General features: G+C 39.5%; 1 protein-coding gene across 1 annotated transcript in view; it reads right to left on the reverse strand.

The window, feature by feature from the left end:
- Positions 1-15041, reverse strand: part of CPAMD8 (C3 and PZP like alpha-2-macroglobulin domain containing 8) — a 54075-nt gene that overhangs the window by 25071 nt on the left and 13963 nt on the right. The window contains exons 15-27 of the mRNA XM_086627598.1: positions 13853-14025; positions 13599-13748; positions 13324-13485; positions 11795-11937; positions 10735-10800; positions 7314-7545; positions 6544-6697; positions 5801-5943; positions 5285-5336; positions 4294-4592; positions 3646-3871; positions 2909-3085; positions 47-128 (exon numbers count right to left, since the gene is read on the reverse strand). Coding sequence (XP_086483724.1) covers positions 47-128; positions 2909-3085; positions 3646-3871; positions 4294-4592; positions 5285-5336; positions 5801-5943; positions 6544-6697; positions 7314-7545; positions 10735-10800; positions 11795-11937; positions 13324-13485; positions 13599-13748; positions 13853-14025 — 2059 coding nt within the window. The remainder of the gene's footprint in view (positions 1-46; positions 129-2908; positions 3086-3645; positions 3872-4293; positions 4593-5284; positions 5337-5800; positions 5944-6543; positions 6698-7313; positions 7546-10734; positions 10801-11794; positions 11938-13323; positions 13486-13598; positions 13749-13852; positions 14026-15041) is intronic.

Here is a 15041-nt window from a genome sequence, read left to right on the forward strand (position 1 = left end):
TTAGCAAACACTGAATTTTCTAACTCTGTTTTAAATAGCAACTCACCACATACTCCCCGAGGAATCCCTCTCGCCAAAAGCACTGTACGAACCATCTTGTCTCTTGTAGGTCAGCTGGCGCTGGTAGCCTGGAAGTCACAAAAGAATTGGGGGAGTCCAAAATCCTCGCACAAAGGAAAACAAGTATGTGAAGTGAACGAAGGCTCCGACCATCTGGCACTAGTGTAAGGGATTCTGCTGCCCGAGGCAACCTCTTCTTTTGCTGTGAGAGATACGCTGTAGCTGACTCCGAAATCCACTCGGCTAACATCTGTAAGACTACAACTCCTGCATTTTGGCCAGTTCTGGGTTAAAAATTTGATACCCCTCTGAAAAGAGGCAGTATTAAAAGAAAGATTAAGCATACAGTCATTCTCCTTCCATTTCACTGAAAGCATCACGCAGATGAAATTTTTTTCCTTTAATGGTATAACTGGGATTCAGACTTTTCTCCAAAGGTGCTGCTTGGGACAACTTAACGTAACATGACAGGACCAGCTGTGATCTTACCATGTACAAACACTTCCCAGCTAATTATAAGGCTTGTTTTAGACAACAATTATCAACAAGTTGAATCCTGAAGATAAGAACTCTCTACCAGAACGTCTTTTGAGATTAAAAATATAGTCAAAGTGTTCTTCCTACTAGAAAAATAATTTGCTTCTCAAACCTGTTTGTCTTACAACCATGAACTGCCCATCCACACAAGCACTCTAAGTCTCTACACTGAGGAATACAGAATTCCGACTTTGATAAAGCTCTTAAACGCCCGTTGGGATCGAACCCTTCGGAATGGGTACTTCTGATACGGAGATATGTCAAACCTGCAAGATCATCTCAAAGACACTGAGTGCCTGCTTCATTCTCTGACACACAAATAGATGTTTTATTCCACACTGCATGACGTTTTTATGGGAATTGATTACTTTTTAATTGCTGGAAGTGAAGTTTCTTTGTTGACCTCTCCAGATACAGGCAGCTCCACAATCCCTGAGTAAGGACTGCCCACGACTCCTACGCTTTTTCCTGCTGCTCTATAGCCTTCTGATGCTTGCAGGGAATGGAGATAAAATGGTTTGGAAAATGGGAGGAACAAAGTCCTAGAGATTAATGATGCTCTTGTACATATCTCACAACGCCCAGATGAAGACCTTTTTACCACAAGTATGTGGCAGAAAGCATAAGTAATATTATTCTTTTTCTTTCTTCCTCCAAAAAACAGGTGTTACATTAAATTAGATTACTTTTCTTCTACACAGGCCTCAGATACAATTTACTACTGAGCACTTCCTCCTTAAATTGTTCCTAAGTGTCCATTTCCAGTGCGTTAGATGGACAAATTAAGTACTCGTATTTTTATATCAGTCTTATAATTTCCTCGGTTCTTTTATTCAAATGTTCACTTTGAGTTGACTTATGCTTCACTGCTCTTCATTCTTCTCTGATTGCTAGGTTGACAGTGGCACGGACTTTATGCCTGTCCTCCTCTTCTGAAATCTTCTGTTTTCTAAACAGTCCTCTAGATGACGGGACTCACTGCAGAGGTTCACCTTTCTAGTTTTCACCTGTTCACCTGCTTTTGTAGAACTGCGTTGTGGGAATGTAGAAAAATTACTGACTAGTTGAGCTCAGGCCACTTCTGAAGATTAGGGAATATATGGGAATTGTTGGGAATTCCCAACAATTGTTGGGAATTGTTGCACTTTCTGTGACGGATGACTAAGTGATTAAAAAGTTTTCTGGCTTGGTAAGTCACAAAAGCCTTCTAGAGTGAGCGAACAGACCTTCCCATCTAAACCTTGTACTTGGCAGGGCTCCAATAAACACAGAAAAGTTTAAAACTCTAGAGGATTTTTTCTGTAAGGGTTAATTAGCGGGCAGAGTTTGGAGCCAAAAACCTGGAAGGTTTGCAGATTCATAAAAAGAAACAAAAGCAAATGATATTGCAAAGAAAAAACTGACCCAAACAATTAAAAAATTCCCTTTATCTTACTGCTATCAGCAAGCACAAAAAACTCCAAGTGAAAAGACCGTAGCCAGGCAAAGGAAGCAGCACTGGGTTTTTGCTGCTGAATACAGTAAATATATTACATATTACATTTTATATTGATATTTTCAAGGGAGAATCACCTAATCCTGTCACCTCTGATTTCATGACATGACTATTGTCTGACTCATACACAAGACAGCTTTGTCCCTCTGGGTCATACTTGTTTTTAATGATCTCTGAATTCTTACTTGTCCTGAGAATTGTATTTAATTATAAAACTATTTCGCATGTGGCTCTTCCCAAACAAATGCTGAGAAAAACAGCGCAGAAAAAGATGGATCACTTTGAGCTGTTTAGTGAGACAGGACAGGATACCGAAAGGACAGAAAAAAGCCTTTGTTACATGGCTCTATGTTAACTACTTTGCACACTAACTTTTGATTTTGGGTATACCATTACTAAGAAAATACTATTAAAAAAGAGAAAGTTCAGAGACGAGCCATGTAGTGACTAGAAAGACAATTTAGGAATAAGGCAAAAACATAAACGTACAGATTTTTACAAAATTTAATTTTCCTTGACTTTCTGAGATGTTTAAACATAGAAATAAGCTGCCTAAGTAAAAAAAAAAAAAGATAAAAAAAATAAAAATCAATAGGTGTGTAAAGTACGAGTTATTGATGGGAAGCACAGGCTACACATCAAGGGAAAACATCTTACTGTCAAAATTATTTAACCTATGAGATTATCCTGCAAGAAATGATGAATTCTCTGATGAAGAGTATCCCAAGTGATGAAAGGACAACGTGATACCAGCAAAACTCTCTTGTAACATACAAGTCTTTTCTCCTTCTATAACTTGTAAGCGTAATGAGTTACCTTGAACGAGGTAATCAGTAGCTTCACTCTCCACCTCATGACTGAGTTGTTTGGTTTTCTGCAGATATTTCAGGACAAAAACATTAGGAGCAAAATGGATCATGTTCTGCTCCCCACATCCAAACGGTAATCGCAAAAGATTGTCCAAGTTGTTCAATGTAGGACCCATCACATCTCCTGTTTGAAAGAGGCGATATGTTCAGTACCAAGGAATTACACTTCACTTCCTTTTGATGTCTTATGATTAAAACCCACCTGACTACACTAATTTCTAGTAGCTACACATAGTCAGCTTAAATAAACTGTATCGTAAGTTGGAAGTCCTTCAAATGTTAAGTCTTAGCCCTTCAAGCTCTTGCTGGAATAAAGCAATTTCACATTTCAGAGTTCGATTATCCATGACTCGCCAATTTAGACTACCAGTGTAGAACACAATTAGCACAACTTGTGATTATGATTATTACGAAACAAACACTATGGATTCTCACAGACAGTGCCTCTGCAAAGCCCTCAGATGGTATCAACTTGAAGTCACTGTCAACTCAAACAGGGTTCAAACAAGTTACCAAAAAAACCCCACAATTATTAGTCCCAGAATTTAGCAGCATATACCCTTGTAACTGCCTACGACTATCTTATCTGGTCTGTGTTACTCAAATACTGGTCAGAAGCAAGTAACAGCTGGAGTTTTCATATTTGATAACTGGTACCTAGTGATACCTCCACATAATTGATACCTATTATTGAAGCCGTAGCTCTTTCTGATCCTGGAATTATGTTGTGGGGAACTCCAAGAGTAAATGCTTCATTGTGATTCTCATCAGTCTCTTCTTTTCTCCAAATTTTAAACTCTCCCATTGACCCCCAGCCTGTGGAAAAGCCAATGTACTTCACCTCAAGCTGTTTGGGGACTGTCCACTCCACAATAATAGACTCATTTAGCACTCGAGTACCATGGCCAACCTGAAAGGAACAAAAAAATCATGCAGTTCCAAGAACCCACACATGTGAAGTCAGTCTGCCATGTGTCCTTGGACATGGTAAGTTGTGTGTGCAGCAGAGAACGCTGTAGATAGACCAGTATCTTTCTCTTTCCCACCCACAAAACAATCCGAGGATGTTTAATGAGAATTCCAGAGCCTTGACCTCCAAGGCTTTCAGCATACTTAGCACTAAAAACATCGAACACTGAGGTCCTGGACGTAATGTGGCAAGCAGATACGTTCTGATTAAAACAGTCTGAGCAAGACTTCATATAGAAAAAGCAACGGGAACGAAGCTTTCACCTTCTACAGCAAGCCTAATGAAAATCTGCCTTAGGTGTGCTCAAACTCTATTTCAGAAAGCAAGAGACTTCCAGACCATTAAATAGATAAATTCACTACCTGGATAATTCCATTTTTCCAGCTGATCCAGAAGCTGCGGAATTCATCCCAGGAGAGGATACCAGCTGTGTCCCTGCTGACCACCGGCTCACCCATTTTGCTTATGGAAATCCATGTTTTAGTATTTTGATGTCCACCAATAACAATCTCAGTCATCTCTGCCATGTCATGTGGACCAGAGGACAAGGCCAGGTGAGCATCATTGTGTGCTTTCACAGCAATGTCAAAGTGTGTCATCTGGGCAGGTTTCTGCATGTATTGGTACTCATATTTGTTAGGTGTAGAAATGTGTATTTTCTCTAGTCAGAAAAATAATGGAATGTTGTAAGAATTAGAGCTTAGCTCACATACTTTAAAAATAACCCAATACCTAACTACTAAATTTTAAACAAACAGACCTTTCCCAAGTACACGTTCATTTTTCCAGCTTCCCTTAAACAAATTATAAAAGTATATGTGGCTGTTACTTCTCATCTTCTATTTACACCCCCTTGCAATACAGGAGATGCTTCAATTCAAGCTGCTCAGCCGGATTTCTCAGAAGTCTGTAAGCCATTTTTCAGTTCTAATCTAAGTGGTCAAAAGCATCTCTGTTTAGCTATTGGAGCCAACTCTGAGCTATTCAAATCTCAGGCAGAAAGGACATACTGATTCCAGAACTGAATTTTAAAACAGCAACTGAAAATATAGTACAGTCACAGTTACTGTCCACAGTGCTGAATACTTAAACTGTTCCATAAAGTAAAGGAATTTAATTGCCATTTCCAGAAATCGCTTGGGCAGTTAGAGTAAATTCATAATTAGCCAGCCAGGTAAGAAAGACTCTTTATTCCAGAGTTCCTCCTACACACCATAACTCATCAATCATAGAGAAACAGAAACAAAGATTTTTAATTTTTTCTTTTTTTTTTTTTTCATGAGATGAAGCCCCATGTTTCTATTTATAACTAAATCAAGCAAACTTAATATCTCATTTGAATCATGAACTTACCATTTGGGCAGAAGAACACGCTATAGGTGTATTCTCTGGGCAGTCCCTCTGGCTATATAAAGACAGAAATCCATGCATGAAAATACAGTGCTTGGCTTAGCAGTAACAGCTATTCAGTTTACTTACAAAATACACAAATAATATTTTGCTGCTGTGCAGTGTTTTATATCCTTTACAGAAAGGTTATTACACTGTATTCTGTTAGCTAGAGACATGACAAACCCTACCAGTGAATCTCACATCACAGCATATTTCTTAGATGAAGAGCAAGCATATCAGATAAAATTTCTATCCCTTTTTCTTCTGAACAGTATTGAAGATTCACCAGCACGAACTCAGAACAAAATGGGCCCTTTCTGTACACATACCACAAAAGTGGATTTTTTCCAATCATGTAAACATACAATAAATCAACTTCAAGGTTCTTATAAACCTACTCATTGATTAACTTTCATGGTTTCCCCAAGTATTTCTATTTTTTTTTTCCTGAATTATTACAAAGCTGTATTTTCTTACCTCAATAATAACGCTACTGCGAACATAATCCACTCCCACTGGAGTCTTTTTGTCCATATAATTGTCCTCTGAGTGCTTGCCATTTTTTAAGGTCTGCATCCCATCCTGACAGCAATTAGTTCTACCATAAGCAAAAGCTTTTGCTAAGAAACAGAAGGGGAAAGAAGATGAGATTTTGTGACAGGAAGATCTTCAGGAGTTCAAGTGAAGATCTAAACTAATTAGATATAGTTGATTAACAACACATCAAGTGTTGTGTAATTACAGCTCTCATATTACCTTCATTTACTAAGTATTTGAACACTCACATTTAAAATTGGACAATATTTGGACAGTCACAGAGCTACAGAGAAACTCTAGTTTCCAGTGTTGCATAATTTTTACTGGGATTATTTGAAGGAAAAGTGTACAAAATTGGTTGTTCTCTTATTTACAAATTTCCTATGATCTCTTCAGGGAGATGTAACAGGTTCAAACTTTACGTGAGCACATATCACACAACAGGAAAACTGAGGACTAGGGAATCTCCCGAAGTGTGTTCATACGGATTCTTCAGAGCATTACACAGCCATAGAATCTGTTTTTAAGAAACAAATGAGGTTGAAAAGCTAAGTTGGCAGCAAGTGGAACAAAGGATTCCACTTTGGGATACTAGGGAAATAAGAATTTTCTTCTGAAAGAGGAATAAAAAGAAACACTTGTAAGACTCCTTCAAGCAGCAACTATTTTTATTTCTATACTACCAGTGATGTTGCTCAGTCCAAGCTCATTGAAGGACAAAACGATAGAGGTGGGTTTAGCTTCCCCAGGGGCAACGCACTTCTTTCTTGTCAGATGGTGCTTCCCAGGATGCCCAACAAACTTTATGCCTTTTGGAACAGAAATCTTCACATGAACCTGTGAAAATTTTTGAATGCCATTTATTGCAAATTTCAGCTGCAAAACCAATCGATACACGTGAAAAACCTGAAAACCACAAAGTGCTTAATAAAATCATAGTATGCACATGTTACTTAATTCTTCAAACCTTCTAGTAATGCATTCAACCGACAGCACTGCCTTCAACTCTGCAATTCTACAAGCAGTTCAGAATGTTACTACTGGAGTTAGACAGAGAACACGTTTGAGAAGAAAACATCTAGGCAGACAGAATTTCTTGAGAAAAAACATTCTTTCAAAATAAACTACTTTCAGCAGCTTTCTGATTATGAAGGAATTCTTCTCTGTTTTTCAGCAACAGCTTCCTAATTGTCTTGCCTACATTTTTCAATATTTGTATTTCTGAAGTATTGCAAGGCACTTCAGACTACTACAGTCATTTCAAGCTAAAAAGTAAATAAAGCAATGACATTTACTCATATTGAAAAGCAATATTTATATCAAAGCAGTTATGCTGAGTTTATCACTAGGTTATTCCTACACCCTATCTACTGTAACTTGTAGATCACCTAGGAAATTTTGATGACAAAATAGAATTGAGTGACTCAGCAACAGGAATAAAGAGGGCTGTTACCTCTACACAGACAGCTAGGTAATTGTAGACAGTCAGTGGGATTTTGGTCTGCTCTCCCCGGATGACGTGGTATGGCAAGGTGAAATCAATGAAGAAAGGTTTAAATGTCTTCAGCTCTGTTTGACTGGCAATGCCCAACCCCTTCTCTTCCGACAGGCCCACAGCTTCAGTTATCCACGTAGTGATGGAGTCTGGCACTTCCACGTGCAGCTGGGCTTCTCCTGATATATTACTGCCAAAGAGAACGGGGAATAACAGGGGTTGATCAGATTAATGAAATGCTTTTGAGCACAGCTAAAGCACACAGAACCAAACATTTTGGGGAACTTCCTCCAGATCCCAACTTAAAATATAGCACCAGTGTCTGCTTTGAACAACAGCTTATAAGAGGCCCAATGTTTTCTATCGGGCTTTTTGAGACCTATGCACATTTTTTATAAGGAGCAGAACAGCAAGTAGTTGCTTCTGCAAAACAGAGTCTAACATACAAATTCTTGCTGGATTAAAAACTTTACAGGCATTTTCAGCCTCATTACAGAGAGTCACTTCTTAGAGACAAATGTCTACGCTAAGTCAAAAAAAAAAAAAAGAATCCTGGGCTAAGGTCCTGCATAAGAACAGTTCAGCAATAATGTATTTAACAGCTAGTGAAATAAAAGTAATTCTTGTTGGAACCCACTGTCTTTGTATACATTGCCACATTGCAGACTCTGCTTGAACATAAGGGCAAACAAGAAATTTTCCAGACATCAAGTTCAGAAACTGCTTGTCCAAGGGAGCATATTTTGATTCAGAAACATTTTGGTTGGTTGGCTTTTGGAATGCTTGACTCAGAAAATTTCCAAAAACATCATTTTCTTCCAGCAAGGATTGAAACTAACTATTAAAAGTCAAATTTCTATTTAAGTATTTAGCTTTACTGTGCACACCACAACAGGATATCATAAACCTGGTATCCTCTTCCATGCTTTATAATAATAGAAATTCAATTTTGTTCTGCAGACTTTGCTATTTCCCTCCTGCAAAGAAGCTTTGGCCTTGCCTGGAACAGAAAACATTTCCTCTAAAGCAAGAACAAAAGCTATTTCATGGCTCAACTGGCAGGATGATTGGTGCAGTTATGAGTACACCCTAAGGTTGTTTTCTCTCAAGTCCCTATTTATTCCCCAGAGCTCGATACACATGCTGCTAGCTCAGTAATCTTTTGAGAGCAACATCCACCTTGGTTGGCACGGTAAACAAGCAAGTAGGATTTTCAGAGTAAGCTCTATGGGTATACAGCACAACGTCCTGTCTGCCAACGCTGCAGCACCTCCTGCTTCGTACCCAGGACAACCTGAAGAACTGCCCTTTCACTGCTTTTCAGCTGGAGGTTATTCACATTTTAGGCACCAAAGAAGTATCTTTACTCTCATCACCTAAACCAACTGTGTGGGATTTTCAGCGAGCTTAAGCTGTGGTAACTGTCACTAACTCAGCATATCATATACTGGTCTGTGTATTTATATTACAGTAGGAAAAGGATTAAAAGAGTTTGATAAAAAACTAGGGATCACTATGCCTTGGAACAGGCGTGCTAGGTTCGGCCAGTCTCCAAGCACTCTGGCCAGCGATCGCGGTTCCCCAGCTCAAACTACAGACTGGGGAGCCTGGGGAACAATAACAAGGTTATTTTAACTTCTTTGAAGCACACCAGTTTCTTGATATTTAGGTCCTCGTCCTAACTGGAGTTAGGTAACTGGTACCTTCAGCCCCGAAGAGTAAGCAGAAGGGTGTCCTAGCTCCAGAACTGGCAGTGTTCCAGTCTGTTTAACCGGACAATTTGTTGCAGCTGATGTTCTTTCCACTGGGATTTCAGCCCATAACCAGCATTAACATTATTTTCACACATGAGGGCACTTACTCTTCTGGGCGGGGGGCCAAAGTACACACACATTTCCAGCCATTAGACCCTCCAGCCAGGCTCTAGGAATTTTTAGAATTGGTTTGGGAAGTTGACATTAGGCTTTTGTTCCTTTTTTGAGAATTGTACATTATAATTATAAATGTTAGGAAAAAAAAAGAAAAAGAAAATAATTTCTACTGTTCAAGAAAAAGGAAATCAAGGAATGCTCAACTCAGTTGTTTCTAATGAAATGGAGAAAATGCAATCTGCAACTTTTTATTCCACACTCTGCCACTTATAATTAACTGCCCCAACTTGCTGAGGCCCAAATGGGCACTTCTGGAATTCTTTGTGTATTTCTACAGAGCATATTTCATGCTCAATTGAACAGATTTGAATACACTTGCTGTAAGTTCCTGTCAAATTTAATTTATAATCATTTATTGAGAATGAAGTTTACTTGTAAACCTGGAGAAGCCTTGTAATAATGGCTTCAAATTATCCTAGATGTGCTGGTTTGGGGAGAGATTAGTTATCTGTTTATTCCTTTTTTTAGTTCCAGTTGCACTAGGTGGAAATCACAATTTATTGGGCAGTAAGTTAAGGTTTGCTTAACTAACTAAGGATGTTCTTGCATCAGATAAAAGAGAAAGAAGGGCTCTGTGCCATTTAAAAAGCAATCAATACAGAATACTCACCAGTGCATGGTTAGGCTATAGCAGCACTTACAGAAGCAGCTGTTCTGCCTCCATCTCATCCATACTACCCTGGGGTCGTTTTCCCACTAAAGCATATGCAGCAACTGATACTACAATAGGGGTGAAGAGGAAGAAAAACACTAGCACGCCCTGAAGCTGACATTTCTGGATTATCCTAAGGTCCAAACACAGATGCAGACCCAATTCATCCCCCACTGTAAAGGGAAACTGGCACTTCTGAAGGGCTGGTCTTGCCTCTTGACTGTGGACTCTAGCAAGACTCCCCATTCCCCTTTGCTCTCTTAGGTACCGCATAGAATTCTGGCTCATATGAAGATTTTGGCATAGAGCTAGATCATCACTTTATATCTCACAGACCCTTTTTATTGCAAGAGCAGTCTGACTTGCACTTCTTGTGAGGCCAGCTTATCCAACAGGCACTTCCTCACAGTTGCTAATCACTGCAAACCTAGATCCTCACTTGCTCTTCAGTAACGTGTCGATACATCCTTCCTATAAGTGAGGAAAACCTAGAAACGTGCTGAACCAAACCACTGCTCCTTTTCTTCCCTGAAGATACTCTTCTGCTTGTGACACCATGGTGAATTACACATGGGTTGCAATGTAGTCATGACTGACAGGTTCAACCCAAAGTAAGTGAATACACATCAAGACCAGATGAAACGTTAAAAACAAAGATTATTGATTAAAGCAGTAATGAAGAAAAGCAACACAAAATAGCAGAGAATGTCAGTGTAGGTTTTAAAAAGCTTTCTTTTCTGCAATTGAAGAGGATACAACCCTCTTGGATGTAATTAAGGGAATTCTCTGTCAATACCTGACATTGAGGCAGTGCCAAATCCATGTTTCAGGAAAGAATGTTCTTTTTCTCTTCTCGGCTCTGCTAGAACAAGAAATAAGTCCTTGGCAATTAATTATTTTAATAAGATGGTTTTAACTGACTGATAAGTAAGTGTTATCACCTGAATGCAGCTCACATGACCAACTAAAACTCTATCTAGCAGAGAACCATAAAAAAGTAAATGAGAGTATCATTCATAACACAAGTTACACAGTCTTTCCAAATGATCCCATTTGTGCACACACACATCAAACAGTCTGGAGACATGAATAAGAATCTAAAAAAACAGTATAAATAAGATAATCTTAAAAACTAGCATAAATAACATAATCTAAAAAAATAAAGGTTCTATGATCCAAATTCTGAATTAAATCAAAGGGAGCATATAGAGCATGTGACTTCCCATGATATCATGGTACAGCCTAATAATAGCAGTTACTGCGATCACTGCTTTATATTTCCCTCCGTTTCTTCTCTTAGAATTGTCTTGATCTCTAATATTTTCATAATTTCTTCCATTTTTCTACACCTGTGATGCTTCATCATCTTTTTCTTAACTGACCTCCAAAACTTACTCTGCTAAGAGAGGCCACCAGGTGGTTCCGAGTACAAATGGAAGGGACATCTTCATTTTTTGCATTAGTCATAGTGCTTCATGACTTTTTCTTCCTGCAGTGCCTCATTTTATTTATTTTGACCATCAGCTGAATGGCCAAAATAAGAAGCAATGAGTAACTCTGCAAAGCAAGGGCTAGCTTGCAAATACTGAGAAATAGCAACTGATTCACAGAAAACTGAGATATGAGAGAGTTTCAAATGATTTTTTGAAGAACATTACTTTGCATTTTTCCAGAATTCATTTGAATTTAACAAAGTAGGAAAGGTCTATCAAGACAACAGCAGAGATTTTTCCACCACCACCTTGTCTAAACCAAGCAATTTCCTGGGCACATGGAGGTGGAAAACAGCTGAGAAGAGAGAAAAAAAAAATAGCTAAGAGTGTCACAAACAATATGCATTACAAGAAAAACGTTACCTTGGTGCTATTTTAGAATGCATTGTAGCCACCAGTGTCCCAGTATGCGGCTGAAAAGCTGGGACAGCCTCATCTGTGTACATGCCTCCATTCTGTCTGTGGTTTAAGCTGACTATATCAGTCATTACAACCAAGCCAGTTTCCTAGACAATAAAAACGAAGACCACGAAACAAAAACCAGCAAGGAAAAACAAAAAAGAAAAGAAGAATAAAACATGTACCAATAAAAACCTTTCTGAATAGAATCTCCCAACCCTATTCCAACATTTATGGGGTAAATTTCAATTGAAACTTGAGGATTTTTTAAAACTTTATACAAAAACGACTGTTAATGTGAAAATATGTAGGCACTTTATAGGCAGAGGTTTTAAGAGAAAGCTCTTATTTGCTTGGAAAATGCATTTAAAACAGTGCCTAACATTACTGGGCATGTGTAACTGTCAGGGAGCTACAGGTGAAAAATTATTACATATTTTTTTCCCTTAGAATATTACATTACAGCCTTTTACCCTTCCTAAAAGTTTCCAGTGTGTTCTGCTGCAGTTAGCAGGCAGCTCTCACATCAGACATCACCAATTCTGCACCACCAGGAATGCCAAGCAAAATGGAAACTGTCCACACAGCTTCACAGTAAAAAATACAGAATTCATAAGGAAGCTGCCTGCCAGCTCTGTCCCCTAAATGCACTTATTCATAAGAGACAGCAGTTCCCAGACATCAAAGAGAGCATGAGCTTTGTTCTCTTTACACACACATCCAATTCTTACAAGTCAGGTACGCAGCGACGCACACAAACCAGCTATTAACACACGTATCTTTTCCCAAGAGTTTACACCTCTCAGAAAAACAAGCATCAGAATGAAAACCCCAACAGATCACGGGGAGAGAAGCAGCAGCAGTGGACAGTAATGAGGATTTAGAGTTTATGATGAAGACATTGAGGCACTGGGGGAGGATGTGGAAGCCTATGGCGTTTAAGATAACACAATAGAACAATTTAGCAAAAATTGCAGAAAGGACAAAGAATGAAGAAACAGAGGATCAGGATAACCTGATCAAGGATACAAAGCAAACATTACTGATCTTTCACACAGATGGCCACAGAAGCTGGCAGAACTGGGGCAGGAAAGAAGTTTAAAGGATTTCCAAAGGAGAGGCTAAAAGGGATAAGGCTATAAGGAAAGACTCATGTTCCACCTTCCTTCCCTGTCAAAGAAGAGATCTGCATGCTCACCCATACCTGGAGGAACCTTCTGGTCCCTTGTCTGGTTCTCCAGAGCCTTGGCATGAATTCCTTCACCCAACTATCTGGCCCTCTCATCAAGATTGGCCAAAATCAAAGCACGTTTCTCCAACATCTTTGCTGGAACAGTGTAGTCTCTGTTCTCAGAAATTACTTTTCAGCCTAACCCCCTGGAGAAACAGCTCTGACATGAAACAGAAATAATGGCTTATGGAAATGAAAGTTATCCTGCAAACATGAAAGTAAAGATGACACTCTATAGAGAAGTGAGGCTGATTCTTCCTACTGTAAACGCGAAGCGAGCATCCTTGGTGATGTCCCAGTGCCAGGGAAAGACAGATGATCTACGGCGTCTACGTGAGGACATGCCTGGCCACCAGAAGTGCCCTTCTTCCTTCAGAGCTCCAAAAGCATCAGATACATCATATTCTGCAAGCTCTTGAAAAACCTGCAGGGCAAGGGAAGAGACTGCTGTCCTTAGGTATAAAGGCCACTCACTAAACGTAAAGTGCAGACAGCAGCATTAAGAAAAAGACATCAGTGCCTCAAGCTTCCTTTTACCTGACTGGCTGTCAGCTGAAATCCCGTTTTCAGCAGGTAGACACTCTTATCCACAGTGGCAATGCAGACACAGCTCGATTTCGCAGCTCTGACCTTGATGTTCACCACATCACCAGGTCTGGTCTCGTTTGCGGAGAGCGTCACGGCAACCTAGGAATTTAACATGAAATCTCATTATCTCGACTCATAATCAGCAGACAAAACTACAAAGAGTAACAAGACACCCTCCTCTCCACTAGCTACGCTGCCAATACCTGATTTTCAAAGGAGGACTTCACAGTGAACTGCAGGCTGTCTGTCACCCCTTCTCCGTTCTCCCTGACATAGTACACCAGAAGACGGCCCAAGGGAGCCATGTTGTGAACTACTGGGAACCGGAGGAACGTCATGCAGACTTCAACCTCTGCTGCAGGGATACTGGTAGGTGCTAAAAAATAAATCGTGACAAGGACAGTGTTATTTATCAAAAATTACTCTCTTTCAAATGCTGCAAGGCACAGAACATTCCATTCAGGACTCGTATCCTTCCCTTGTTCTCGTTGCACACGTTCTTCTTGAACTCAGAATCTTTTCCCTTCCTTTTTCTTTTCTTTGTGAAAGCTGATAGGCAATGAGCACCCATCACATAATGAGTAGTATGTAGAACATGGATGGAGAATGACTACTCAGTGTTTTTCCTGATATAAAACCAAAGAAACATAAAATTATCAAGCCATTTAAACAAAAAGGGTATCTACTGCTGCAGAGCACTGCTCAGAGAAAAAGAATAAATGGCTTCAGAAACAGATTATGCAGTTTATAGACCATCGTTTCACTAGCAGCAGTAAAATAGAATCATAGAATGGTTTGGGTTGGAAAACACCTTTAAGGATTGTCTAGTTCCAACCCCCCTGCTGTGAGCAGGGACATCTTTCATAGATCAGGTTGCTCAAAGCCCCGTGACCTTGAACACTTCCAATGACAGAGCAACCACAATGTCTCTGGGCAACCTGTAAACACAACAGCTCAGAACCAACCTTCGGTGCAGAAAGTTATTCAGAATTCTTAAACCATTGGTTACAAGAAGCTGGGTGGGTACATCTAGGGAAATTTCTTTTACTTTTCCCCTAACTATCTGAAACTGTCTGCTATTACAGATATATTGCTAGGACAGATAAACATTTCCTTTGGCATTTGTTGTATGCATCCTCTCAAGCACACCATTCATTATCCTCCTGTTCTCTGAATTCACCAGATTTGTATCTTTCTGTTATTCCTTGTACAAACTACAAGTCCATACTTCATTCTCCTCCCCGTGCTAACTGCATGATCTTCTCCTTTAGCCTGATCCATGCTATCAGTACATCTAATGTCCTCTTCCTAGTGTAAGCTCAACCAGCTTTCTAAATTGCCCGAGCCCCATCATACGCTTCCCTACCACTCAGCTGATCCCAAGCCAAGCAT

The sequence above is a fragment of the Tauraco erythrolophus genome, chromosome 28 (genome assembly GCF_009769465.1).
Source record: "Tauraco erythrolophus isolate bTauEry1 chromosome 28, bTauEry1.pri, whole genome shotgun sequence".
Classification (NCBI taxonomy): Eukaryota; Metazoa; Chordata; class Aves; order Musophagiformes; family Musophagidae; genus Tauraco; species Tauraco erythrolophus.